Raw genomic sequence first — 26504 nt, 5'->3', positions numbered from 1 at the left:
ATTGTACTGGAAAGCTCAAGGCATTTTCTACTTTACTTCCTGAAAGGAACAACAGGAGACTGTATGACATTTAACTAGATATCATTCTGCTCTCTGATCAAAACTAGAGACTTCCTAGAGTTGGAGGAATATCAACTAAATCACAGTGTTGGATTTACACCACCAGGAGCAAGATAGGCACTGTCTGCTTGGATCAGACCAACAGTGCATCTAACCAGTATCCAGTGGCCAGGTCTTCATGATTCAGAGAAAGGTGGAAGAAACCCTCCAATAGGCAACTGAACTATAAACTATTCTCAAGGAAAGTTTCCCACTAACACCCACTAATTAGACATATTTTGTGGCGTAAATTAAAGAAGGCTTAATTGGAATTGCTTGTTCCCCATATAAACATCAAAGCCCTCTTTGAATCTGCCTGTCCTCTTATCCCCAGTGATACCTTGTGGCGGAGAGTTCCACAGGTTATTTGATCTCTGTGTGATTTGCAGCTGTGACCTTCACACACAGAAACCTTTTCTGGACCTCCACTTTGGAGTCAGCACCATTGTACCATGGCATGTGTATAAACATATGGCTAGTGCATCATGAAAACGGTCATTCTGTTTCTCACATCTGCATTGAAGCTATTTATAAAGGTGTTTCATTGTCTCTCTCTAATAAGAGAAACAATAATAAAAAATTATAATAATTATTATTATTATTTCTATTGTTATTATAACTAGGAGGAGGAGGAAGATTTTCTCCACTCCAGTTCATGTCACTACCTCTTTGCAGTGCATGCAACAAATACCTACGGACAGATTGCGAATTCAGAAACATTAACCTCAACTGCATCACTGTAGGTTTTTATATTTAAATTCAGTCAAACCTGGTCTCTATAATTTTTCCCTTACTAGATGCTACTGGTGATACACTCTGACCCAAAAAAAAAGCCCCCCAAGAGAAGTTGAAGTGCTTTGCCTGGTTAGCATTGATTGATTCAGGACAATTCAGTCATACTCCAGGTTTCTCTTCATCCTCAAAAGACCAGCATTCTCGATCTGTAGATACCAGGAAAATTACAATCTACAAAGACAGTTATTTTTTCTGGGCTGGGAAGGGTTGGCTTCACAAAAGGTGAATAGATTTGTACTAATAGTCAGCTGATTGTGCAAGATACCTCATCCATGCACATGTAACATGTGTTGGGCATCTATTACATACAACCACATTTACACTCCCCTTTCCTTTACCCTTTGCTGAAACAGACCAGGGGTTCTGGTCTCTCAAATTTTAGAAAGTCTGGCATGGGTATAGCCTGGGGATTGTCTTCATAACCCAGAATAAGTGTTAGAAACAGCTTCTGGTCAGATAGCAGGAGGCAGGATCATGTACCTGTTCATTGATCAGAGAATGTTTTTCAGCAGACAAAAGACTATACACAAACCACATCACTTTTAACCACTTGCTAACAAACTCTTTAGTGCTGCACACAGCCATGCTGATTGTGAAGGTGGGTGAAGGTGGTGGAGTCAGGGGGTGGACTCTTTCCCAGAAATGCCTTGCTACTCAATCATGAGCTAGCTCTTAGATGAACCCTCCAGGGTCAACACGGTGCAGTTAATGTAGCCTCAGACTCAACAAGGCAGCCTGAACAGGGGCAGGAGGAAGGAAACACAAGAGACACAGGGAAGTGGCTGCTAACATGGTGATGAACCTGGTGGTGAACCCACACTACTCCGCTGGCGTGCACCAATCTCTCTCCTGCATGGTGCATTCACGGCTGCACAAGGCCATGGGGGTTGTGAGACAGACAGAGACACATAGGCTATGTCTACACTGGTGGCTTCTTGCGCAAGAACATCTTCCGCAAGGGTTCTTGTGCAAGAAGTCTTGTGCAAGAAAACGTCCACACTGCCATGTCCGAGATGTGCTTTTGCGCAAGAGCACCAATGGCAGTGTGGACTCTCTCTTGCGCAAGAAAGCTCTGATGGCCATTTTAGCCATAGGGATTTCTTGCGCAAGAAACCCCTGCCGCGTGTCCACACTGCCCTCTTGCGCAAGAGAGCTTACACCTGTTAGAAAAGAGCGCAGCTCTTGCGCAAGAAGCTCTCTCTTACCACGCCGTACCGTAAATCTTCTTGCGCAAGAGCAGGCTGGCAGTGTGGATGGCCTGTGGATTCTTGCACAGGAACGGTCATTGTTGCCCAAGAACCCGCCAGTGTAGACATAGCCCTAGTGTCTGTGTGGTGGGGGGCGGACAGAATCATCCATTGCTCCTTTCAGTACGCGAGGATCACTTCAAGCATATTACCCTTGTAAGTGGTCCAGGAAATCCAGAAACAAGACTCTGTAGCTGTGATATCCTGCGCTATGGAGATGGGGTACGGAGCTGGATGGAGGAGGGGAGACATCAGCACCCTCTTGCTCATCCTAGTGCTCACCCCAAGAAAGCAGGCGACTCTTGGGAGCAACTTCAAGGCACAGAGCAGGAGCAGCACAGCAGTGTGTGTGGGGGGGGGAAAACCCAGCCTCATATCTTCAAGGGAATATGCAGGAGCTGATGGTGGGACTGCCAGCCCACCCTGGTTCCAAACATCTCCACTTGGGCACTCACTTACCGATCCATCTTTTCCCCTCCGATCCTCTTTCAGAGATGATTTCTCGGGTTATAGTGGGACTTCAAATGTACCTTGTGTCATCTGGCTTTCTCCAAACCCTGAAAAGGTGGCAGAGTCTCTTGTCAGCAAACAAAATCCAGTAGCACCTCTGCCCCTGGGTTAAGAGCTGACTGGTTCTCCTCAGGTTCTGCTTTGTCAGTCTCTGGCCTGTACTCAGGCTGTGTCTGGCCTTTTATTGAAAAAGCTTCCCCTGCATCTAGACTGCGGCCACATTCTTTCAAAGCTAAATCGAAAGAACACAGTCGTTTTTTTGACTGGGGAAAACCTCGTTTTATGAGGAAGAATGCCTTTTTTTGAAAGTGCTCTTTCGAGAAAAGGCACTATGTAATGCAAACTGAGCTTTTTCGAAAGACAGCATCCAGACTGCCTGGGGGCTCTCTTTCGAAAAAGCAGCTTGCTTTTTCAAAAGTACTGATTGTAGTCAAGATGCTCTTTTTCAAAAGAGGCTTTCTCGAAAGTATCTTTCGAAAAAGCCTCTTTTGAAAGAGGCTTGCAGTCTAGATGTAGCCCTGCGTGGTTACATGCCCTGGGGTCTGCATATGAAATATTCATCCCCTGAGCTCTCACTCTCTGGTATGTAACCCCAGCACCTGTTATTCAGGCATGATGAGGGTTTGCAGGAGGTGGATTTCAAAGTGAAATGGACGAGCAATCATGGAAATGGAGCTCAGCTTCCCACATGCCAGTACAGGCAGTCCCCGACTAACGCGGATCCGACTTATGTCGGATCCGCACTTACGAACGGGGCTTTCTCGCCCCGGAGGTCGAGGTGGCGGATTGCTACCTGCGAGCTCCAGGGCGAGAAAGCCCCATTCGTAAGCTGCTCCCGGTGCCCCTGGTCTGCTGGAGACCGTCTCCAGCAGACCAGGGGCACTGGGACTGAAGCCGCAGCAGCGGCGGGTTCCCGCACTTCTGAGGCTTTGCCAGAGCAAAGCCTCAGAAGCGCGGGAACCCGCCGCTGCTGCGGCTTCAGTCCCGGTGCCTATGGTCTGCTGGAGACGGTCCCCAGCAGACCACAGGCACCGGGACTGAAGCCGCAGCCGTGGCGGGGTCCCGCGCCTCTGAGACTTTGCCAGGGCAAAGCCTCAGAGGTGTGGCACCCCGCTGCCGCTGCGGCTCTGCTCCCCGTGTTCCTGGTCTGCTGGGGGCGGGGCGCAGCTAGTGTGCCCCCCCCCCAGCAGACCAGGCTTTTGTTGTGGACCCTGGGGCAGAGCAGCTGGGGCACTGCCGATTGGTCCTGCAGCGCCGCTCTGGGCACTACTGGACCAACCCGGCAGCACCCCAGCTGCTCTGCCCCAGGTCCTGATTCAGCCGCTGCTGGTCAGTTTCAGCAGTGGCTGAATCAGGACGCCTGGGGCAGAGCAGCTGGGGTGCTGCTGGGTTGGTCCAGTAGCGCCGAGGAGCGGTGCTACTGGAGCAACCCAGCAGCACCCCAGCTGCTCTGCCCCAGGCGTCCCCAAGTCAGCCGCTGCTGAAACTGACCAGCACTGACTACAGGAAGCCCGAGGCAGAGTTGCTCTGCCCCAGGCTTCCTGGAATCAGCCGCTGATCAGTTTCAGCAGCAGCTGACTTGGGGGCGCTTGGGGTTCTTAAGTTGAATCTGTATGTAAGTCAGAACTGGTGGTCAGTTTCAGCAGTGGCTGAATCTGGACGCCAGTTCCGACTTACATACAGATTCAACTTAAGAACAAACCTACAGTCCCTATCTTGTACGTAACCCGGGGACTGCCTGTAATTTCTTGTTCTCTCCCTCAGGGATGTACAATGGTTAACCAATAAGCACAAGCTTATTGAATACTGAAACTGTTACATGCCCACTCCGGTGGGGCTGGATCGAGTCCACATCGGAGGATGGCATTCGGCTCCCTAGGAGTGGGGCTGGGAGCCAGCTTAAAAGCTCATTTCCACCATGCACTGGCTCCCTTAGTCAGCAACAAAGGGCTGCAGCCAGCTCCCTAGGAGCAGAGTGGCAGGTGGGAGCCGTCTACTGCCCTGCGCTGAAGGTTCTTCAGTATAAAGCTTATAGAATCTGCAACACAGCCAGGTCCCTGGGAGTGGGTCTGTCATTCAGGAGCAAACAAATTCCCACACACTCGTAGGAAAAGCAAAACACCCCATTCTAGATAACAGAGTATTAACTATCACAGTATCTTCCATTGAGGGGCTTCAGATACATGGTGTACTGTGCTCCCAATGGCTCCGAACTGAACTAAAACCAAAGAAATCCAATATTTTTCTTTATTGTATGACGCTATTCTGGGATGCACAGGCCTCTAAATTGTTTCTTTGTGCTTAGCCTTCTTGCACAGGCCAACGCGTCTTTGTACTTGATATAACAAGGGTGTCACTCTGATATAACAAGACCTGAAATAACAAGGTTGTCGCTCCAGCAGCCCTGCTTGGAGTATTGAACTGGTTCCTTAGTGGTTCTTTTAAGATGCTGATTTTCAATAATGTCTTTTTTTCTCAGGGGAACAGGAAAGCCCTATAATTCTCACCAATTATTCTAATGGCGGATGAGCGTGCTGACAAAAGGGTGGGGAATCAGTGGCGATTAAGGACACAAACTAGGGATCTTCCCACAAATTATATTGGGGTTCAATGTGAAGGCAACAATTCACACTGGGAGACAGTTTGCAGAGTGAGACTGCTTCACATGCAACGCCACCCCTGAAAGTGGCAAGATCACGGGATTCCAGATCATAACATAAGAACATAAGAACATAACATAAGAACATAAGAACGGCCGTACTGGGTCAGACCAAAGGTCCATCTAGCCCAGTATCCTGTCTACCGACAGTGGCCAGCACCAGGTGCCCCAGAGAGGGTGGACCAAAGACAATGATCAAGCAATTTGTCTCCTGCCATCCCTCTCCAGCCTCTGACAAACAGAGGCCAGGCTATGTCTAGACTGCAAGCATCTTTCGAAAGAGCCTCTTTCGAAAGAGAGCGTCTAGACTGCACGGAGAAATTTCGAAAAAGCGGCTTGCTTTTTCGAAAGAAAGCATCCAGTGAGTCTGGATGCTCTCTTTCGAAGAAGCCCTATTTACATTGAAGAACACCTTCTTTCGAAAGAGGAACTTTCGAAAGAAGGCATTCTTCCTCGTAAATTGAGGTTTACCGCCATCGAAAGAAAAGCCGCGTTCTTTTGAATTAATTTCGAAAGAACGCGGCTTGAGTCTGGATGCAGGGGAAGTTTTTTCGGGAAAGGGCTACTTTTTCCGAAAAAACCCCTGAGTCTGGACACAGCCCCAAGGACACCATTTTATCCCCTGGCTAATAGCCTTTTATGGACCTAACCTCCATGAATTTATAACAGGGCAGGGTATGAGGCTTGGGATTTGCAATTCGGAAAACAAGAGGAATAGAGATGCCAGGAGCACCATAACTCTTTGGAGAACGTATTGGGTAGAAGTGATGGAGCCCTCAGCTGTTCAGGTAACAGAAATATCAGATTAGTTGCCAGAGAGCAACGCAGCTCTGAATTCCTGCCTGCACCATCGAGCCAGAGAATAAAATGTTTAGAAATGCTTTTGCTGAATGCATTTCCATTCAGAATAAAACTATTTGGGAGCCACTGCTCCACAGCGTGCCCTGGCCGGCACTGCTACTTTGGGAGCTCTCCTTTCCCTCAGCCCCTGGCAGGACCTCGCTCAGAGCACATGGCACCTCTAGAAGTGGGACCCCTGAAGAATCCTGACTTGGGGCATTGAGGGTTTAACACTCCAAGCTCATTTTGAATTTCTTCTGTAGCTTAAATAAAACACCATGGAGCTTGGGCAGTTGTAAGGGAGGGTTCCCCATCTACTTAGTGCTGCCTGCCTGTCACCCCACCTCTGAGTCACCCCGACAGCCCAGCTGCGTCCTCTGCCGCTGCACAGAACAGCTGCCAATGCAAACAGCCTGCAGCCTTCGCCCTGCACTTGGCATGTTACAGACAGTGAAACCTGCCAACGTACCCAGTTCCTGCTAGAAGGGAGCCGCTGGAACCAGAGGTCTTCACCCTAAAAGACAAGGAGTCATCAGAGAAGCTGCACAAGGAGCAGGCAGTGTGTGTTTAGAAAGGGAGACAACTGTCTTTATGAAGCATTTTTGTACATATCCTTGAGGGAGCTACTTGGCCATCAGGGAACCTCAGCCGCTTGGCTTCATGTGCACCAGCTTAAACCCCATGACAGCCAACGGCAAATGGCAGCAAGCCATATCCCAAGGGATTGGGGCTGATTCTAAACAACTAGCCTGCATCACCAGCCCGGCTGCAGGCTTTGTCAATGGAAACTGGACTTGTCATCACTGTTCTCAGGGTTCAATTTGCCAAATAGCTCAGGCAAGGGTGACTGTGATAATGATGGTGCTGTCATGTGTTCTTCCTGACGTAACAGAAAGGTGCAGACAGTCTATGCATCATGTTTGCTCTGACTCAGCAGGTCAAGCAAAGGCATGCGCCCAGACCACATGACACTGAACTCCATTTTGGTTCCTGTGGGAAGCCACGCTCTTGAGAGGGGGGCTACTCATAGATCCGACACCTGCTGCTCCTCTAAACCCTGTGCTCTCCCCAGGCCAGGTAGAGGGTCCATAGTTTCCCACAGTGGCCCGGGAACCCTGTGTAATTCTTACCATAGCCCAGGCCTGGTTTTCAGAAAAGCTAGGAGAAAGGATCTCAAGGTGAAGAGGAACAGTGATAAGATTTGAGTGGAGGGGAAATGAGGCAGGGACCTCTTAGGAAAAAGGGGAGCAGAGCGTGGAGCCTCAGGGGAAGAAGATGAGCAGGTGCAGGTCTTGCGGGGGAGGAGGACGACTCCTTCCTGGGTCCTGCTTTTACCTGTTTGAAAAGGTGACCCTAAACTGCAGGATCTAGGCTGGAATGGGAGCTCACTATCAGTGGCATAGCGAGGGGGGGCAGTTGTCCCCCGGTGCCATGCCAAGGGGGCACCAGTTTTGTCCTCCGCTCCCTCTATCATCCCTTGGCTTGCCTGCTCCTCCTCTGCCTCTCCGCCCCCATCCCAACCCTCCTCCATCTCCACAGGCAGGTGAGTGCATATGGGGGCCTGGCCCCAAAATGGAGAGGGCAGAGAAAGACATGGTAGAAACTTGGAACTTAGGAATTTGGCTGAAATGGGAGCTTGATGTGCCTCTCTGGGGGTCTGTAGCCCCTTTTTAAGGAGCTGTGGCAGCACAACCTGAGCGGATGGTGAAAACCTTGGCCTGAGTCTCTTGCCAGGACTCCTGTATGTCAGACCCTCCCTCACACACACAGCTGGGGGGGGGGGGGAAAGAGGGTGTCTGTGCCCCTTGAACAGCCGCTGGCCACAGCTGGTTCAGGGCTCATGGGTCACACAGCATCAGCGTGCTCAGAAGGGCCAGGACTGCGACTGCAGAACAGCCCTGTGGTTTATCTCAGGGCTCCTGGGTGTTTAAGGAGAGACAGGACAGTGACAGGCCTGGTGTCATGGGAAACTACAGCCACACCCCTTCTCTTTTTTGTTTGTACTGACAGGAATTCTGAGGTCGGAGCAGCCACCAAACAGCTCTTCAGCGGCCAACATCCCACCGGTCCCCTGGCTCTTTTGATCACAGTCACTTCGTAAATGCTACTTCCTGCCTTGGTCTCCTTCCCCCATCACTCCTCCCTCACCTGCCCCTCACCCACTGCTCCAGGTCTTAGGCCCCATCTGACCCTCCCTCTACACAGCAAAGACCATTAAAACTCATGTCTTCCAGAGCATAACGGTCCAGAATGGAACTGGGGGCCGGTGCCTTTTTTTTTTTATTCATCTCCCATCTCACAAGCGCGGGAGCCGGGTGATGAAATGACCCTTCACTTGATGAACACCCTGATGATCCTCGCACGAAGGTGTTTGCTTTTCACGCTGTACACGACTGGGTTCAGCAGTGGTGGGACCATCAAGTAAAAGTAGGCCAGGAGAAACTGAAACAAATGAGGAGAGCTGTTCCCAAATCTGTGGATCACAGCCAGGCCAAGGACAGGTACGTAGAAGAGCAGGACGGCACAGAGGTGGGAGACGCAGGTGTTCAGGGCCTTGAGGCTCTCTGTGCATGATGCGATCCTCAGCACTGTTTTGAGGATCATCACGTAGGAGAGGAAGATCAGAAGCGAATCGAAACCCAGTGTCAAAAGTGCAGTAAACAAGCCATACACATTGTTGACTGTGGTATCCGCACAAGCCAGCCTCATAATTTCCTGGTGCAGGCAGTAGGAATGGGAGAGGACATTGGAGCGACAATATTGGAACCGTTTCAGGAGAAAGGGCAGTGGACATACTATAGCCACCCCTTTTAACACAAACACCAGCCCCATCTTGGCTACTCTTGGCAGAGTTAAGATGGAGGCGTATCTCAGCGGGTTACAGATGGCAACAAAGCGGTCAAAGGCCATCAACAGGAGCATGGAGGATTCAATACCTTGAAGAAAGTGGATGAAGAACAACTGAGCAAAACAGGCATCCAGGCTGATCTCCCTAAAGTTAAACAAGAATATGCCCAGTATCGTTGGCATGGTGGATATTGATAAACCAAGGTCTGTGAGGGCCAACATGGAAAGGAAAATGTACATGGGCTCATGGAGGCTTGGGTCTGTTTTTATAATGAACAGAAGGAAGGAATTGCCTACTAACGAAATGGCATACATGATGCAGAAGGGGATAGCGATCCAGAGATGGATGTCTTCGTGCCCAGATATCCCAGTGAGAAGGAACACTGCAAATTGGAAGTTGGTATCATTGACAGCTGACATATTGTACTGGAAAGTTCCAAGACTTTTTCTACTTTACTTCCTGAAAGGAACAACAGGAGACTGGATGACATTTAACTAGATATCATTCTGCTCTCTGATCAAAACTAGAGACTTCCCTGAGGAAAAAAAAACAGCAAGCAAATGGTCTGGTAGCACTTTATAAACTAACAAAACATGTAGATGGTATCATGAGCTTTCATGGGCACTGCCCACTTCTTCAGATGACCAGAGTTAACACTAGGGGACAAGAAAACTCGAAATAAATAGTAGAAGGGAAGGGGGGGAAGAGAAAGATGCTCTGTTGCCCACCCCCTGTTGGTTTTTTTTTCTGTAACAGACTAACTTGGGTACCCCCTGAATTCCCTGAGGAAGATCATCTAACTCATAGTCTTGGATTTACACCACCAATAGCAATATAGGCACTGTAAGCCTGGATCAGACCTGCATTGCCTCTAACCCAGTATCCAGTGGCCAAGTCTAGATGATTCAGAGGAAGGTAGAAGAAACCCTGCAATATACAGCTGCGTTCATACCTATTCTCAAGGAAAGTTTCCCACTGGCACCTACTAGTTAGACATAATTTGTGGTGAAAATCAAGGAAGATTTACAGCCCTTCCAAGACAGCTCTCACGGCTCTAATTGGATTTGCTGGTTACCCATATAAACATAAGCCTTCTTTGAATCCATCTGTGTTCTTGGTCCCAATGACAGCTTGTGGCAGAGAGTTCCACAGGCTACTTGATCTCTGTGTGATTTACAGTCATGAACGTCACGCAGAGAAACCCTTTCTGGACCTCCACTTTGGTGCCATTGTATCATGGCATGTGCATAAACACATGGCTAGTGCATGGTGAAAAGGGACATTGTACTTCACACCTCTACGGTCAAGCTATTTATAAATGTGTTTCATTGGGCATCTATTACATACAACCACATTTACACTCCCCTTTCCTCTACCCTTTGCTGAGACAGACCAGGGGTTCTGTTCTCTCGCAACTTTTTGAAAGACTTGTGCAGGTATTGCCAATAGATTCTCTTCATGATCCAGAATGGAAGCGTTAGAAAGAGCTTCTGATCCGGTAGCAGGAGGCAGGATCATGCACCAATTCACTGATCAGAGAATGCTTTTCAGCAGGCAAGACCGTACAGAAACGATGACACTTTTAACCACTTGCTAACAAACTCTTTAGTGCTGCACACAGCCATGCTGATTGTGAAGGTTGGTGGAGGTGGTGGAGTCAGGGTATGGACTCTTTCTCAGGGAATGCCTTGCTACTCAGTCATGAACTAGCACTCACATGAACCCTTCAGGGTCAACACGGTGCTGTTAATGTAGCCTCAGACTCAACAAGGCAGCCTGGACTGAGGCAGGAGGAAGGAAAACACAAGAGATGCAGGACAGTGGCTGCTATCGCTTCCCAGCATAAACTGAACCTGGTGGTGAACTCACACTATCCCACTGGCGTGCACCACTCTCTCTCCTGCATGGTGCATACACAGCTGCACATGGCCATGGGGGGGGGGGGGGGGGAGATAGACAGAGATGCACAGTGTCTGTGTGGCAGGGGGCGGATAGAGACATCCATTGCCCCTTTAAGTACGTGGGGCTCACTTGACGCATATTGCTCTTGTAAGTGGCCAGGGAAGTCCAGAAACAAGACTCTGTAGCTGTGATATCCTGCGCTATGGAGATGGGGTATGGCGCAGGATGGAGGAGGCGAGGGGGGACATTCTGACATCAGCACCCTCTTGTCCTTCCTAGTCCTCAGCCCCCGGAAAGCAGGCGACTCGTAGGAGCAACTCCAAGGCACAGAGCAGGAGCAGCACAGCAGTGAGGGGGAAGGGCAGCTGAACCCAGCCTCATGTCTGCAAGGGAACATGGGGGAGATGATGGTGGGACTGCCAGCCCACCCTGGTTCCAAACATCTCCACTTGGGCACTCACTTACTGATCCATCCTTTCCCCTCCGATCTCCTTTCAGAGATGATTTCTCATGTTACAGTGGGATTTCAAATGTAGCTTCTGTCATCTGGCTTTCTCCAAACCCTGAAAAGGTGGCAGAGTCTCTTGTTAGCAAACAAACATCCAGCAGCTCCACAGTCCCTGGGTTAAGAGCTGACTGGTTCTCCTCAGGGCCTGTTCTGTCAGTCTCTCGCCTGTGCCCGGTGTGGTGACATGCACGGGGGTCTGCATATGAAATATTCATCCCCTGAGCTCTCACTCTCTGGTACGTAACCCCAGCACCTGTTATTCAGGCACGATGAGGGTTTGCAGGAAGTGGATTTCAAAGTCAACTGGAGGAGTATTCATGGAAATGGAGCTCAGTTTCCCACATGCTAGTAATCTCTTGTTCTCTCCCTCAGGGATGTAATCGTTTAAACTGTAACCGTTTAAATGATTAACCAATAAGCATGAGCTTATCAAATACGGAAACTGTTACATGCCCGCTCTGGTGGGGCTGCATCTGAGCCCACAGCAGGGGATGGCATTCGGCTCCCTGGGAGCGGGGCTGGGAGCCAGTGTGCACTGGGATCCAGCTGAAAACCTCGTTTCCAGCATGCACTGTTTCCCATAGACAGCAACGCAGGGCAGCAGCCAGCTCTTTGGGAGCAGGGTGGGAGGTGGGATCCGTCTACGGCCCTGCGCTGAAGGTTCTTCAGTATAAAGCTTATAGAATCTGCAACACAGCTGGCTCCCCAGGAGTGGGTCTGTCATTCAGGAGCAAACAAATTCCCACACACTCATAAGAAAAGCAAAACACCCCATTCTACATACCAGGGCATTAACTTTCACAGTATCTTCCATCGAGGGGCTTCAGATGTCTGATATACTGTGCTCCCAATGGCACCAAACTGAACTAAAAAGCAAAGAAATCAAATGTTTTTCTTTATTGCATTTTGCTGTCCTGGAATGCACAGGCCACCAAATTATTTCTTCGTGCTCAGCCTCGTTCCACAGGGCAACATTTCTCCGTACTTGATATAACAAGGGCGTCACTCTGATATAACAAGACCTGAAATAACAAGGTTGTCGCTCCAGCAGCCTTGCTTGGAGTATTCCACTGGAAGCTCATTGGCGGTTCATTTCAGATGCTGATTTTCAATAAAGTCTTTTTCTTCAGGGGCACAGGACGCACAACAAGGAGAAGCCCTGGTTTGTCAACTCCTGGTCGTTCAAAAGCGAAAAGGCTTTAGGTTGAGTTTGTTTAATGCTTGTAGAGTGACTGTGAAGAGCTAATACTGTACAGAAGTGCTAAATATTAAGACTTTGCAACCATCGAAAGATCTGGGTCATTTCTGGTTGCTGCTGACAGAAAGCTTAACACAAAGAAGTGCAAACTGTAGGGGGCTGGTACACACAAAACGTATGCTTCAAGAAACCTCATGTCAGAGCGGCTGATCACACATGCTAGAGGAGATACTACTTAGTCCCACTAGGAGAGCAGAGGTTCGCCCTGCATGATCTCTTGACCCCTATCGTTCTCCACTATTATCCTGATTGTGCATGAGCTGATGGACAAAAGAGTGGGGAATCGGTGGCAATTAAGGACACAAACTAGGGATCTTCCCTAAAATTATATTGGGGTTCAATGTGAAGGCAACAATTCACACTGGGAGACAGTTTGTAAAGTGAGGCAGCCTAAAATGCAACGCCACCCCTGAAAGTGGGAGGATCACGGGATTCCAGCCCATAACAGGGCAGGGTATGAGGCTTAGGATTTGCAATTCGGGATAGTGATGCCAGGAGCACTGTAACTCTTTGGAGAACCTATTGGGTAGAAGTGATGGAGCCCTCAGCTGTTCAGGTAACAGAAATATCAGATTTGTTGCCAGAGAGCAACGCAGCTCTGAATTCCTGCCTGCACCATCAAGCCGGAGAATAAAGTGTTTGGAAATGCATTTGCTGAATGCATTTCCATTCAGAAAAAACTATTTGGGAACCATTCACTACTACCCTGGGAGATCCCCTTTCCCTCAGCCCTTGGCAGTACCTTGCTCGGAGCACATGGCACCTCTAGAAGTGGGATCCCAGAGCAACCCGGACTCCAGCTCATTTTGAATTTCTTCTGTAGCGTCAAAAAAACACCATGGAGCTTGGGCAGTTGTAAGGGAGGGTTCCCCATCTACTTAGTGCTGCCTGCCTGTCACCCTATCTCTGAGTCACCCGGACAGCCCAGCTGCGTCCTCTGCTGCTGCACAGAACATCTGCCAATACAAACAGCCTGCAGCCTTCGCCCTGCACTTGGCATGTTACAGACAGTGAAACCTGCCAACGTACCCAGTTCCTGCTAGAAGGGAGTCGCTGGCATCAGAGGTCTTCACCCTAAAAAACAAGGAATCACCAGAGAAGCTGCACAAGGAGCAGGCAGTGTGTGTTTAGAAAGGGAGACAACTGTCTTTATGAAGCATTTTTGTACATATCCTTGAGGGAGCTACTTGGCCATCAGGGAACCTAAGCTTTAACCCATGACATCCAATAGCAAACGGCAGGAGGCCAGATCCCAGGGGATGGGGGATGATGCTAAACAACTGGCCTGCAGCACTAGCCCTGCTGCAGGCTCCGTTGATGGAACCTGGACTTGCCATCACTGTTCTCAGGGTTTGACTCACCACATGGCTAAGGCAAGGGTGACCATATGGTAATGATGGTGCTGTCATGTGTTCTTACTGACATAACATAAAATATAGTAATAATGTGGGACCAGATTTCTCCCTGGCAGCCCCTTTCCTGTATTACAAAAATAATTATTAATTCTATCAGGGATGGTCTAGACAGTATTTGGTCCTGCCGTGAGGGCAGGGGACTGCATTTGATGACCTCTCGAGGTCCCTTCCAGTTAGTATTCTATGATTCTATGAGATAGTTTAAATGTCTCTTGTAGAAAATGTGTCTTGTCAGGTATTTATGGAAATGTTAAGATTGGCAGATTGTGATGGTGTCATGTGTTTGCATGGCTTATTATTGCAGCTGAAGTTATGAATATTGACTATCTCCATGTGTGGTGATACCTGGGTGGCACCCACAATGCAAAATACTTAGTTGCAGTCTAGACCAGTTGGTTACAAACTTGATTCTGGGGACCCCTTTGTAAGCCACTGATGGGCCAATGATGCTTTGGTAAGTCAAGTGTCTGTAGCAACGGAACCTCACAGCTCCCATTGTCTGTGGGCCAACATTTCCAGCCAAGAGGGGCTGTGGGAAGCTCCAAGCCCCTGGCAGGTCCACAAATGAAGTTTGAAAACTGCTATTCTAGACAGCAGGTTGGGAAGGGGAACTTAGCGGAAGCAATAGTCCCTAGGAGAGTTTTCCCAAGAAAGCTCCGGACAGCCTATGGGGAATGGCTGCTCTGATTCAGCAGGTCAGGCAAAGGCATGTGACCAGACCACATGACACGGAACTCCATTTCGGTACCCTGGGGAGCCAGGGTCTTGAGAGGGGGGCTACCCACAGACCCTGCTCCTGCTGCTCCTCTAGTCCCTGTGCGCTCCCCAGAGCAGGTAGAGGGTCCGTAGTTTCCCACAGTGGGCCGGGAACCCTGCGTGTCTCTTACCACAGCCCAGCCCTGACTTTCAGAAAGGTCAGGAGACATAGGACCTCAAGGTGAAGAGGAACAGGGTGAAGATATGGGGGGAGGCGAAATGGGGCAGGGACCTCTGAGGAAAAGGAGGAGCAGAGCGTGGAGCCTCAGAGAAGAACTCCTTCCCGTGTCCTGCTTTTGCCTGTTTGCAAAGGTCACCCTAAGGTGCAGGAACTAGGCTTGCTGTGCCTCTCGGCAAGGGGGAGGCTAACGGAGCCTGTTTCCACCACTTCCCAACGAGGTGGAGCAGCACAAACCCAGTGGATGCTGAAAAATTTCACCTGAATCTCTTGCCAGGACTCCTGTGGGTCAGACCCTCCCTCGCACACACAACTCTGCCCTCCCTTGGCAGAAAGTGCGCTCAGAGTGTGTGTGTGTGTGTGGTGCAGAGCCATTAAAGGGGAGGGAGGAGTTGTCTGACTGGCTTCTCCCAGGTCTCCTGCAAGAATCACGTCTCTGACACGACTCAGTCACAAGCCCCCGGCTGTGGGCAAGGGGGAAGGGTGGGTGTCTGTGCTCCTTGAACAGCCTCTGGCCATAGCTGGTGCAGGGCTCATGGGTCACACATCATCAGCGTGCTCAGGATGGGCCAGGACTGTGACTGCAGAACAGCTCTGTGGTTTATCTCAGGGCTCCTGGGTGTTTAAGCAGAGACAGGAAGGTGACAGGCCTGGCGTCATGGGAAACAACAGCCACCTCCCTTCTCTTTATGGTTTGTAGTAACAGGAATTCTGAGGCCGGAGCAGCCACCAAACAGCTCTTTATGGGCCAACATCCCACCAGTCCCCTGGCTCTTCCAAACACAGTCACTTTGTAAATGCTGCTTCCTACCTTGGTCTCCTTCCCCCATCGTTCCTCCCTCACCTGCCCTTCGCCCATTGCTCCAGGCCTTAGACCCCCATCCGACCCTCCCTCTACACAGCAGAGATCATTAATGCTCATGTCTCCTAGAGCATAACAGGTCCAGGATGGAATGGGGGTCTGTGCGGCCATTTATTTTTTAATTCATCTCCCATGTCACCAGCACTGGAGCTGGGTGATGAAATGACCCTTCACTTAATGAACACCCTGATGATCCTCGCACGAAGGTGTTTGTTTTTCACGCTGTACACGATTGGGTTCAGCAGCGGTGGGACCAGCAGGTAAAAGTAGCCCAGGAGAAACTGAAGTAAGTGAGAAGAGCTGTTCCCAAATCTGTGGATCACAGCCAGGCCGATGACAGGTAAGAAGAAGAGCAGGACAGCACAGAGGTGGGAGACGCAGGTGTTCAGGGCCTTGAGGCTCTCCGTGCGGGACGCGATGCTCAGCACTGTTTTGAGGATCATCACATAGGAGAGGAAGATCAGAAGCGAATCGAAACCAATTGTTAAGAGTGCAGTAAACAGACCAAAGATATTGTTGACTGTGATGTCCGCACAAGCCAGCCTCATAACTTCCTGGTGCAGGCAGTAGGAATGGGAGAGGACATTGGAGCGACAATATTGGAACCGTCTCAGCAGAAAGGGCAGTGGATATACTACAGCCACCTCTCTTACCACAAACACCAGCCCCATCTTGGCTACTCTTGGCAGGGTTAAGATGGAAGCATATCTCAGCGGGTTACAGATGGCAACAAAGCGGTCAAAGGCCATCAACAGGAGCGTGGAGGATTCAATACCTTGAAGAAAGTGGATGAAGAACAGCTGAGCAAAACAGGCATCCAGGCTGATCTCCCTAAAGTTAAACAAGAATATGCCCAGTATCGTTGGCATGGTGGATATTGATAAACCAAGGTCTGTGAGGGCCAACATGGAAAGGAAAATGTACATGGGCTCATGGAGGCTTGGGTCTGTTTTTATAATGAACAGAAGGAAGGAATTGCCTACCAGCGAAATGACATACATGATGCAGAAGGGGATAGCGATCCAGAGATGGACATCTTCGTGCCCAGGTATCCCAGTGAGAAGGAACACTGCAAATTGGAAGTTGGTATCATTGACAGCTGACATATTGTACTGGAAAGCTCCAAGGCATTTTCTACTTTGCTTCCTGAAAGGAACAACAACAGGAGACTGTATGACATTTAACTAACCATCATTCTGCTCTCAGATCAAGACTAGAGACTTCCTGGTGTTTGAGGAAGATCCGCTAAATTATAGTCTTGGACTTATACCACAAATAGCAAGATAGGCACTGTCTGCTTGGATCAGACCTACATTGCTTCTAACCAGTGGCCAGTGGCCAGGTCTAAATGATTCAGAGGAAGGTGGAAGAAACCCTGCAATACACAGCTGCACTAATACTATTATCAAGGAAAGTTTCCCTCTGACACCCGCTAGTTAGATGTAATTTGTCAGGAAAATCAAGCCCTCCGAGATAAACACTCATGACTCTAATTGGATTTGCTGGTTACCCATATAAACATGAAGCCCCTCTTTGGATCTGCCTGTACTCTTGGCCCCAGTGATACCTTGTGGCAGAGAGATTTACAGTCATGAACTTCACACACAGAAACTCTTTCTGGACCTCCACTTTGGTACCATTGTACTATGGTACATGCATAAACACATGGCTAGTGCTTTGTGAAAAGGGGGATTGTACGTCTCACCTTTATATTGAAACTTTTTATAAATGTGTTTCATTGCCTCACTCTCATAAGATATAATAAAAATAATACATTATTATTAATTGTCGTATTAGTATTATCTCCGCTCCAAACTATGTCACTGCCTCTTTGCAGTGCACGGGACAAATTCTTAGGGACATATTCTGAATTCAGCAACATTGACTTCAACTGTGTCACTGAAGATTTATATCTTTAAATTCCGTCAAAGCTGGTCTCTATAATTTTTCCCTTACTCGAAGCTTCTGGCGATACACTCTGGCCCAAAAGAATCCCCCCAGGAGAACCTGAAGTATTTTGACTGGTTAGCATTGATTGATTCAGGAGAATTCAGTCATCATACAGGCTTCTCTTCATCCTCACAAGACCTGCATCCTCGGTCTGTAGACACCAGGCAAGTTACAATCTACACAGACAGTCACTTCATCTGGTTGGGGAAGGGTTGACTTCACAAATGGTGAATAGTGCAAACACTAGTTTTTCACTAATATTCAGCTGACTGTGCAAGTTACCTCAGTTGGGTATCTATTACATATAACCATATTTACACTCCCCTTTGCTCTACCTTTCACTGAAACAGACCAGGGGTTCTGTTCTCTCAGGAGTTTTTGAAAGTCTTGCGCAGGTATTGCCAATGGGTTGTTTTCATGCCCCAGAATGTAAGTGTTAGAAAGAGCTTCTGGTCAGGTAGCAGGAGACAGGCTCATGCACCTGTTCACTGATCAGAGAATTTTTTTCAGCGGACAAAAGTGCTGCACACAGCCATGATGATTGTGAAGCTGGGTGGACGTGGTGGAGCCAGGGGGTAGACTCATTCCCTGGGAATGCCTTGCTACTCAGTGATGAATAGAGACATGCATTGCCCCTTTAACTACACTGGGCTTATTTCAAGCATATTTCCCTTTGAAGTGGTCCAGGAAATCCAGAAACAAGACTCTGTAGCTGTGATATCCTGCCTCATGGAGATGGGGTATGGAGCTGGATGGAGGAGGCAAGGGGAGACAGTCTGACATCAGCACCTTCTCTCCTTCCTAGCCCCCACCCCCGCAGAAAGCAGGATGCTCATGGGAGCAACTCCAAGGCACAGAGGTGGGGGAAAGGCAGCTGAACCCAGCCTCATAAATGACAGGGAACTTGGGGAAGCTGATGCGGGGCTGCCAGGCCACCCTAGTTCCAAAACCCCTCAAGGACAGGCTGCTTTTCCCAAAAATCCGGCAAGTCGTGGATGAAACAGGCAGGTGAACAACATTATAAGACAGCACTGCACAACTTTCCGTGAGCTCGTGCTCTGATAGAATAAGCACCGTAACAACTAAACAGCGTTAACTGGGATGACATTACATTGACTGTCCCTGTACATGCATGCCATGAAATCCTGTTTTGTACTCTTTGTATTGCAATGAAAAGTTTTGGAATAACATTTATACATTTCTGCTTTGGCACTCACTTACCCACCCTTCCTTTCCCCTCCGAACTCCTTTCAGAGATGATTTCTCAGGTTACAGTGGGACTTCAAATGTGGCTTTTGTCACCTGGCTTTCTTCAAAACCTGAAAAGGTGTCAGTGCCTCTTGTCAACAAACAAAGGTCTACTAGCATCTCTATCCCTGGGTTAAGAGCTGACTGGTTCTCCTCAGGGTCTGTTCTGTCAGTCACTAGCCTGTACCCAGAGAGGAAACATGCACGGGGGTCTGCATATGAAATATTCATCCCCTGAGCTCTCACTCTCTGGTACATAACCCCAGCACTTTTTATTCCGGCATGATGAGGGTTTGCAGGAAGTGGATTTCAAAGTCAAATGGAGGAGTATTCATGGAAATGGAGCTTAGTTTCCCACATAACAGTAATCTCTTGCTTTCGCTGGCTAGGTCTAGACTGCAACATTTTTGTGGAAAAAGCTATGCAAAATGCGCTCCTCATTTTGCATAGCTTTTTCCACCTTTTTTTTTCAGAAAAGCCTTCTCTTTCAGCGGAGCCCTTATGCCTTGTGAAACGAAGTATACAGGGCTTCCCGGAAGAGTGTGTTTGCTCTTCCGCGAAAAAAAGTGGAAGGGCAAACGTGTTCCTTGGACACAGAGATATCCCTCTAAAACCCCGTAGTCTAGACGTAACCTCTCTCTCAGGGATGCAGTAGACGTTTAAATGGTTAAATGGTTAACCAATAAGCATGATCTTATCGGAGACTGAAATGATTATATGCCAGTCCCCCCAGGGCTGTATCTGAGCCCACCAGCATGCGGCGGCAACTGGCTCCCTGGGAGTGGGGCTGGAAGCTGGTATGCATCTGGAGCTGGCTTAAAAGCAAGTTTTCGGTGCACACTGTCTTCCGAGGAGCAGCTGCCATCCTGTGCTGCTGCCTCTATATCATTCTTGGTACTTTTAAGGGGTTGCAAAGGCAGCGGAGGAAGCCCAAACACAATGTGGGAAGTTTCTCCTTCATCCCTCCTTCAAGGATTTTAAATCCACTTCTTAGCAGACTATGATAGAAAGACTGTCCCAATAAGCTAAAGGCAGGTTTTTCTCTCCATTTGCTGGATCTCTAACAGTTCAATCCATTTTTAAAGTACCTCACATTTGATTTCTTTTGAGTGTCATTCCAAAACCTTACAACTTAAAATAAACCTGAAGTTAGTCCACATTTTTAATGCCCCAAATCAAACCGACTTCTTTCCCAGGTGGCAAATGTTGGGTACACATGGAATGTGTATGATTCGAGAAGAGAAGGAGAACACAGACCAGTTACTGCTGACACTTGTCTAGCATTATTACCTCCAGGGAAAACAGATTTTTACAGAATAGATTTTGGTCCCTTCTGCTTTTTCACATCTGATATAGTAGAATTGCTTTCCTCTCCTTAATGGATCTTTTAAGATGCTGATTTTCAGTAAAATGTTTGAAAATGAATTTGCTGCTGCATTTCCAGAAGGAAATAAACCTAATGCTTTTTGGGAGCCATTCACTGAGACTTTGGGAGATCTCCTTTCCCTCAGACCCTGGCAGGACCTCGCTCAGAGCACACAGCACCTCTAGAAATGGGACCCCCTGAGAAACCCTGACTTGGGGCATTGGGGGGTTTAACATTTGAAGCTTGTTTTGAATCTTTGTGCAGTTTAAATGACCCACGGTGGAGCATGGTCTATTGTAGGGGAGGGGTTCACAAGCTAACGAGCGCTGCCTGTTCTCCAGCCCCATCACTGAGTCACCTCAACAGCCCCGCTGAGTCCTCTGCCGCTGCACAGAACAGCTGCCAATGCAAACAGCCTGCAGCCTTCGCCCTGCACTTGGCATGTTACAGATAGTGAAACCTTCCAACGTACCCAGTTCCTGCTAGAAGGGAGCTGCTGACACCAGAGGTCTTCACCCTAAAGCACAAGGAGTCATCAGAGGGGCTGCAGGGCAGCAGGCAGCGTGTGTTCAGATGGGGTGACAACTGCCTTTATGCAGCATGTTTGTACCTTCCCTTGGGGTCACTTGGCCATCGGGAACTCAGCTGTTTGGCTTCCTGTGAACCAGCTTTAACCCTGTCACTGCCAATGGCAAATGGTAGGAGGCCAAATCCCAAGGGATGGGTGCTGATGCTAAACAACTAGCTTGCAGCACCAGCCCTGCTGCAGGCTCTACTCCTAGTACCTGGGCTTGTCGGCTTTGTTCATATGGTTCCAGTTAGTCACATGGCTAAGGCAAGGGTGGCCGTATGGTAATGATGATGCTGTCATGTGATCTTGCTGAAATAAAATAGATTAATGATAGCGTGGAACCAGAGAACATGACCCATGAAGGAAGGCTGAAAGAATTGAGTTTGTTTAGTTTAGAAAAGAGAAGATTGAGGGGGGACATGACAGCCGTTTTCAGGTATCTAAAAGGGTGTCATAAGGAGGAGGGAGAAAACTTGCTCTCCTTAGCCTCTGAGGATAGGACAAGAAGCAATGGGCTTAAACTGCAGCAAGGGAGGTTTAGGTTGGACATTAGGAAAAAGTTCCTACCTGTCAGGGTAGTCAAACACTGGAATAAATTGCCCAGGGAGGTTGTGGAATCTCCATCACTGGAGATATTTAAGAGTAGGTTGGATAAATGTCTATCAGGGATGATCTAGAGTGCTGGGTCCTGCCTTGAGGGCGGGGGGCTGGACTCGATGACCTCTCGAGGTCCCTTCCAGCTCTAGTATTCTATGATTCTATGATTAAGAGATGATAGTTTGTTTTCAAGCTCTCTCCTAAGGGAGGATTAAAGAGCTTGGGGTTACCCAGAGGGAGAAATTCCCAAGGGCCCCCATCTTTGCACGTGAACTGCCAGAGGGGGGAACAGCCTTGACCGGAAGGATACAATTATTTTAGTTTTCCAGCCCAGCTCTTGCTCAACCCATGTGACAGGATCACACCTCTAGGGGGCAGCACTTGTCCCCCATCAGCCTCCCCCTCAGCAAGCCCAGGACATCTGGTAGGGTGCCTCTGCCAGCTCTGTAACAGAGGGAACCCTTGGAAATGGCCTGTCTGGAAAAGGCCCATCCATCAGGCGGACAATTTAAGAACGGCCAAATTCAATCATAGAAAGGGTCCATCCTGTCCAGTGTCCTGTCTCCTGACTGAGGCCAGTGCCAGGTTCTTCAGAACCAATGAGCCGAACAATGCAACCTCCATCGTCTGCTCCCCGCGGCTGGCAGTCACACAGAGCATGGGGTTGGGTGCCCAGCCATCACAGCTACAAGCCACGAATGCACCTGTCCTCCAGGAACTCATCAAGTTCTTTTTAATGGGACCCAGTTATACTTTGGGCCTTCGTAACGTCCCCTGGCAATGAGTTCCAGAGGCTGGCCACTCCTTATGTGAAGAAGTGCTTCCTTTTGCTTGTGTTAAACCTGCTGCCTATTAACTTCATTGGGTGACCACTGGTAGCCGTGTTGCGAGAAGGAATAAATAACCGTTCCTTATTCACTTTCTCCAAACCATTCATGATATTCTACATCTCAGTCATATCCTTCCTCCTCCCCCCCATACGCACACGCACACACTTATCTGTCTATTTTTCATACGGAAATATCCAAGTCTTTTAAATGCCCGGTCTATGGGAAACTGTTCCATACCTCTGACGATTTTTGCTGGCCTCCTATCTACCTTTCCCAATTCCAATATAGCTTCTTTGAGATGGGATGGTGTGACGGCGCGTTGAGGGTCCCCCATCTCCTGCACCCCCGTAATGGCACGAACAGACACCACCAGCCAGTAGAATAGAGGTGTTTTATTGCTTCTCCAGGATACAGCACAGCACAGATGTCATCAGGTTACAGGGCAGGCCTAGGATGCCTCAGCCCCCCTTGATATGGGGCAGGGGGTCTCAGCTTCTAAACCCCCCAGCCTGTTGCTGAGGCTGCTTCCTCCATGCTCCCAGACAGAAACTAACTAACTCTCCTCCAGCCCTGCCCCCAAGCCAGGGCGGCATTCCACCTTCCTTTGTTTCTCCCCATGGGGGGTAGCTGGTCAGACAGATTTGGAGCCCCCTTTGCATAATGACCAGACAGCAGAGGTCGCCACAGCCCTAGCAAGGCACCCCCACTACATCACAGATGGACAGAATTACACTGTAGTATTCAAGATGTGGATGCACTATAATTGACATGGAGGCAAGATGATATTTTCTGCCTTGAATACTGCGTACAGATGTGGTTGCCTCATCTCAAAAAAGAGATCTGGGCACTGGAAAAGGTCCAGAAAAGGACAACCAAAATTATAGGGGTGTTGAATGTGTGCCATGTGAAGAGAGATTAAAAAGACTGGGACTTTTCAGCTTAGAAAATTAAGGTTGGCGGGCAGTATGATAGAGGTCTATAAAATCATGACGGGTGCGGAGAACGTAAATAAGGAAAAGTTATTTACTTGTTCCCATAAAGTAATGGGGGTTACCAAATGAAATGAATAGGTGACAGGTTTAAAGCAAACAAGAGGCAGTTTTTCTTTATGCAGTGTACAGTCAACCTGTGGAACTCCTTGCCAGAGGATGTTGTGAAGACTAGGATTTTAACAGGATTCAAAAAATAACTAGATAAATTCATGGAGGCTAGATCCATCAATGGCTGTTAGCCAGGACAGGGTAGGAACGGTGTCCCTAGCCTCTGTTTGTCAGAGGCTGGAAATGGGTGTCAGGGGAGGGATCACTTGATGATTCTCTGTTCTGTTCACTCCCTCTGGGGCATCTGGCATTAGCCACTGTTGGAAGACAGGATACTGGCCTAGATGGACCCAATATCCAATATAGGATTGCCCTGCACTTGGCATGTTACAGACAGTGAAACCTGCCAACGAACCCAGTTCCTGCTAGAAGGGAGCCACTGGCACCAAAGGTCTTCACCCTAAAGCACAAGGAGTCACCGGAGAGGCTGCATGAGCAGCAGGCAGTGTCTGTTCAGACAGGGAAGTAACTGCCTTATTCAGCATGTTTGTGTAGGCCCCTTACTAAAGGAGCCTCTGACTTTGATTGCAGCTACAGCCTGTTACTGAGAACCTACCCGGGCTTGGAACTAGCAGGCTGCTTCGGGGGCTGCTGAGGATTGTCCCTAGAGGGCAGAGACTCTGCCTTTGCCTGTGGCTGTGAAGGGCCTACATAAACCTGCACTGGAGGTGACTGTGAGTAACTGGGCTGTTTGGAAAAGTGCTGCCTAGGACAGAGCACAGAAGACAAACTGACTCTGGGTGCAATGGGAGGCAGAGTGATCTGCCCAGAGAACCAGAGCTGCTGGCATTTGGTGGGGCCTGCTCCAGTGGCAGAGGGATTTTGCAGCTGGTTGCTCAGCTTGGACTAACATACACAGAACCTGCCCAGGGCTGTCTCCACTCCAGCTGCAGACCTTCAAGCACGCCCACCCAAATGTCAGGGACTCTGAATCCAGAGGAGGGCACGTTCTGGGGTGGGATGGATGGTAGCAGTGCATATGCCAGATGGATAAATTTCCTTTCTTTCTGTGTACTTTGTTAATTGATTTTATTCACTTTTAATCTGTTATACCCTGTTTCTTCAAGCTGTTAAGTAAAGGTGTGTTAATTCTAATCTAATCAAAGTGTATTATTTATAATTGTTGTCTTGGAGTTAGATCCAGATTATTGCTGAAATAATTTTATTCCTGGAGGCTTCCAAGCACACCACTAAGGCTATGTCTAGACTGCAAGCCTCTTTCGAAAGAGGCTCTTTCGAAAGATACTTTCGAAAGAGCCTCTTTCGAAAGAGAGCATCTAGACTGCACGCGGAATTTCGAAAAAGCAAGCCGCTTTTTCGAAAGAAAGCACCCAGTGAGTCTGGATGCTCTCTTTCTAAAAAGCCTGTTTGCTTTCAAGAACGCCTTCTTTCGAAAGAGCACTTTCGAAAGAAGGCGTTCTTCCTCGTGGAATTAGGTTTACCACCGTCGAAAGAAAAGCCGCATTCTTTCGATTTAATTTCAAAAGAACGCAGTTGCAGTCTAGACGCAGGTGAAGTTTTTTCGAAAAAAGGCTACTTTTTTCGAAAAAACCCCTGAGTCTGGACACAGCCTAAGTGTGTACAGGGCCAGCCATGTGGCGGCACCGCCATTGTATATTCTTTAGGAGCAAGGGGGTGGCTAAGAATCCCCAACTGAACAACATCACCACCGAGGTACTCAGGATCTCCTTTTATGTTAAAATGTCAAGCGCCCAGGCACACCTGTGAGTATGACCCGCTCCCGAGCAACCCCGGGAGAAAAAAGGGGGTTACATCTGTACATTCCCTTGGGGCCACTTCACCATCAGGGGACCTTAGCAGTTTGGCTTCGTGTGCACCAGCTTTAACCCCATCACAGCCAATGGCAAATGGCAGGAGGCCGAATCACAGGGGATGGGGGGTGACGCTAAACCACTGGTTGGCAGCATCAGCCCTGCTGCAGGCTCCGTTCCTGGAATCCAGGCTTGTCGGCACTGTACGTTCTTATGTTCTTATGTTCCTTTGCTGCTGAGGCCTGTCAGCACACTCTGCCGAGGGTATTCTGGGCCCCTCCTGCAACTGGGCCGCCAGAGGGGGGCATCAGGCCACAGAAGGAGACAGATCCCGTTCTGTCTGGCCTGGACAGAGCTCCACTCCAGCCACCTGGCTTCTCTGTGCAGAATGGAGCTCAGTCCTGCTGTCCCGGCACTCAGCACTCCTGGAACAGAGCCATTTCCCCCATTTCCCAAGGCATCATGGGAGTTGGAGTCCTTAGGGCTAAGTAGGTCAGAGGCTGCTGTAATAAAGAGGCCATTATTATTATGATGATGATGATTATTTCAGTAGGATCATCACAGCTGTGATAGCTCTGTTGTTCCCGCCCATCTGGCCCCACTGTAGCCATGTGACTAATCGGACCTGCTCGGCTGGTGATCCCAGTTCTCTTCTATGGCAGGAGTCCCCGACTTAACGCCTGGAGCATGAACCTGTCAAGCTCCACCTTAAACCGATCTGGGTTGTTCCCCCATGCTCCTGTTGGGCGGCTCTTCTAAAACCTCCCTCCTCTGAGGGGCAGAAATCTCCTTCCCAGCCTCAGTTTACTTCTTACCCCCCTCGCCCCATTTCTTCTTCGGCTTGCCACACCCTCTGCCCCATCTCTTTCCGAGGCCCCCGCCCCTGCGCCTCCGCTTTCCCCCCACTGGCCAGGTGGGAGCCGGGCTGTGGTAAGGGCATAGGACAGTGTGTGAAGTCCCAGACTCTGCGCCTTCCCTGGGAGCATGTCCTGCCGTGTGGGGCTGCTCACAGGCCCACCAGCCCCCTGCCCAGGACAGCAAGAGGGTCTGGGGCTGGCACAGTGACGCTGGCTCCTTGGGCAGCTCTTACAACGGTCAGGCTCTAGCTTCCGGCCGGGCCAGGGAGCAGGGCCTCAGGGACAGAGAAGCAGGATGTGGCACCCCAAGGGGGAAGAGGAGGAGCAGGGACTGGG

The 26504-nt window shown here is 49.2% G+C and overlaps 2 protein-coding genes across 2 annotated transcripts; both read right to left on the bottom strand.

Annotated features, from left to right (window-relative positions):
• Window positions 1-8481: 8481 nt before the first annotated feature.
• On the bottom strand, window positions 8482-9417 carry LOC142827193 (olfactory receptor 51G2-like). The gene has a single exon (XM_075921371.1). The coding sequence runs from the start codon at window positions 9415-9417 to the stop codon at window positions 8482-8484; it is 936 nt and encodes a 311-aa protein (XP_075777486.1).
• Window positions 9418-16047: 6630 nt separating this feature from the next.
• Window positions 16048-16983, bottom strand: LOC102461802 (olfactory receptor 51G2-like). Its single transcript, XM_006126570.3, has one exon. It carries the CDS (start codon window positions 16981-16983, stop codon window positions 16048-16050), a length of 936 nt encoding a protein of 311 aa, XP_006126632.3.
• Window positions 16984-26504: the final 9521 nt, after the last annotated feature.

Source organism: Pelodiscus sinensis, chromosome 1 (assembly GCF_049634645.1).
Source record: "Pelodiscus sinensis isolate JC-2024 chromosome 1, ASM4963464v1, whole genome shotgun sequence".
Lineage (NCBI taxonomy): Eukaryota > Metazoa > Chordata > Testudines > Trionychidae > Pelodiscus > Pelodiscus sinensis.
The sequence above is the reverse complement of the archived record's forward strand: the minus strand, read 5'-3'. Positions and strand labels throughout refer to the sequence as shown.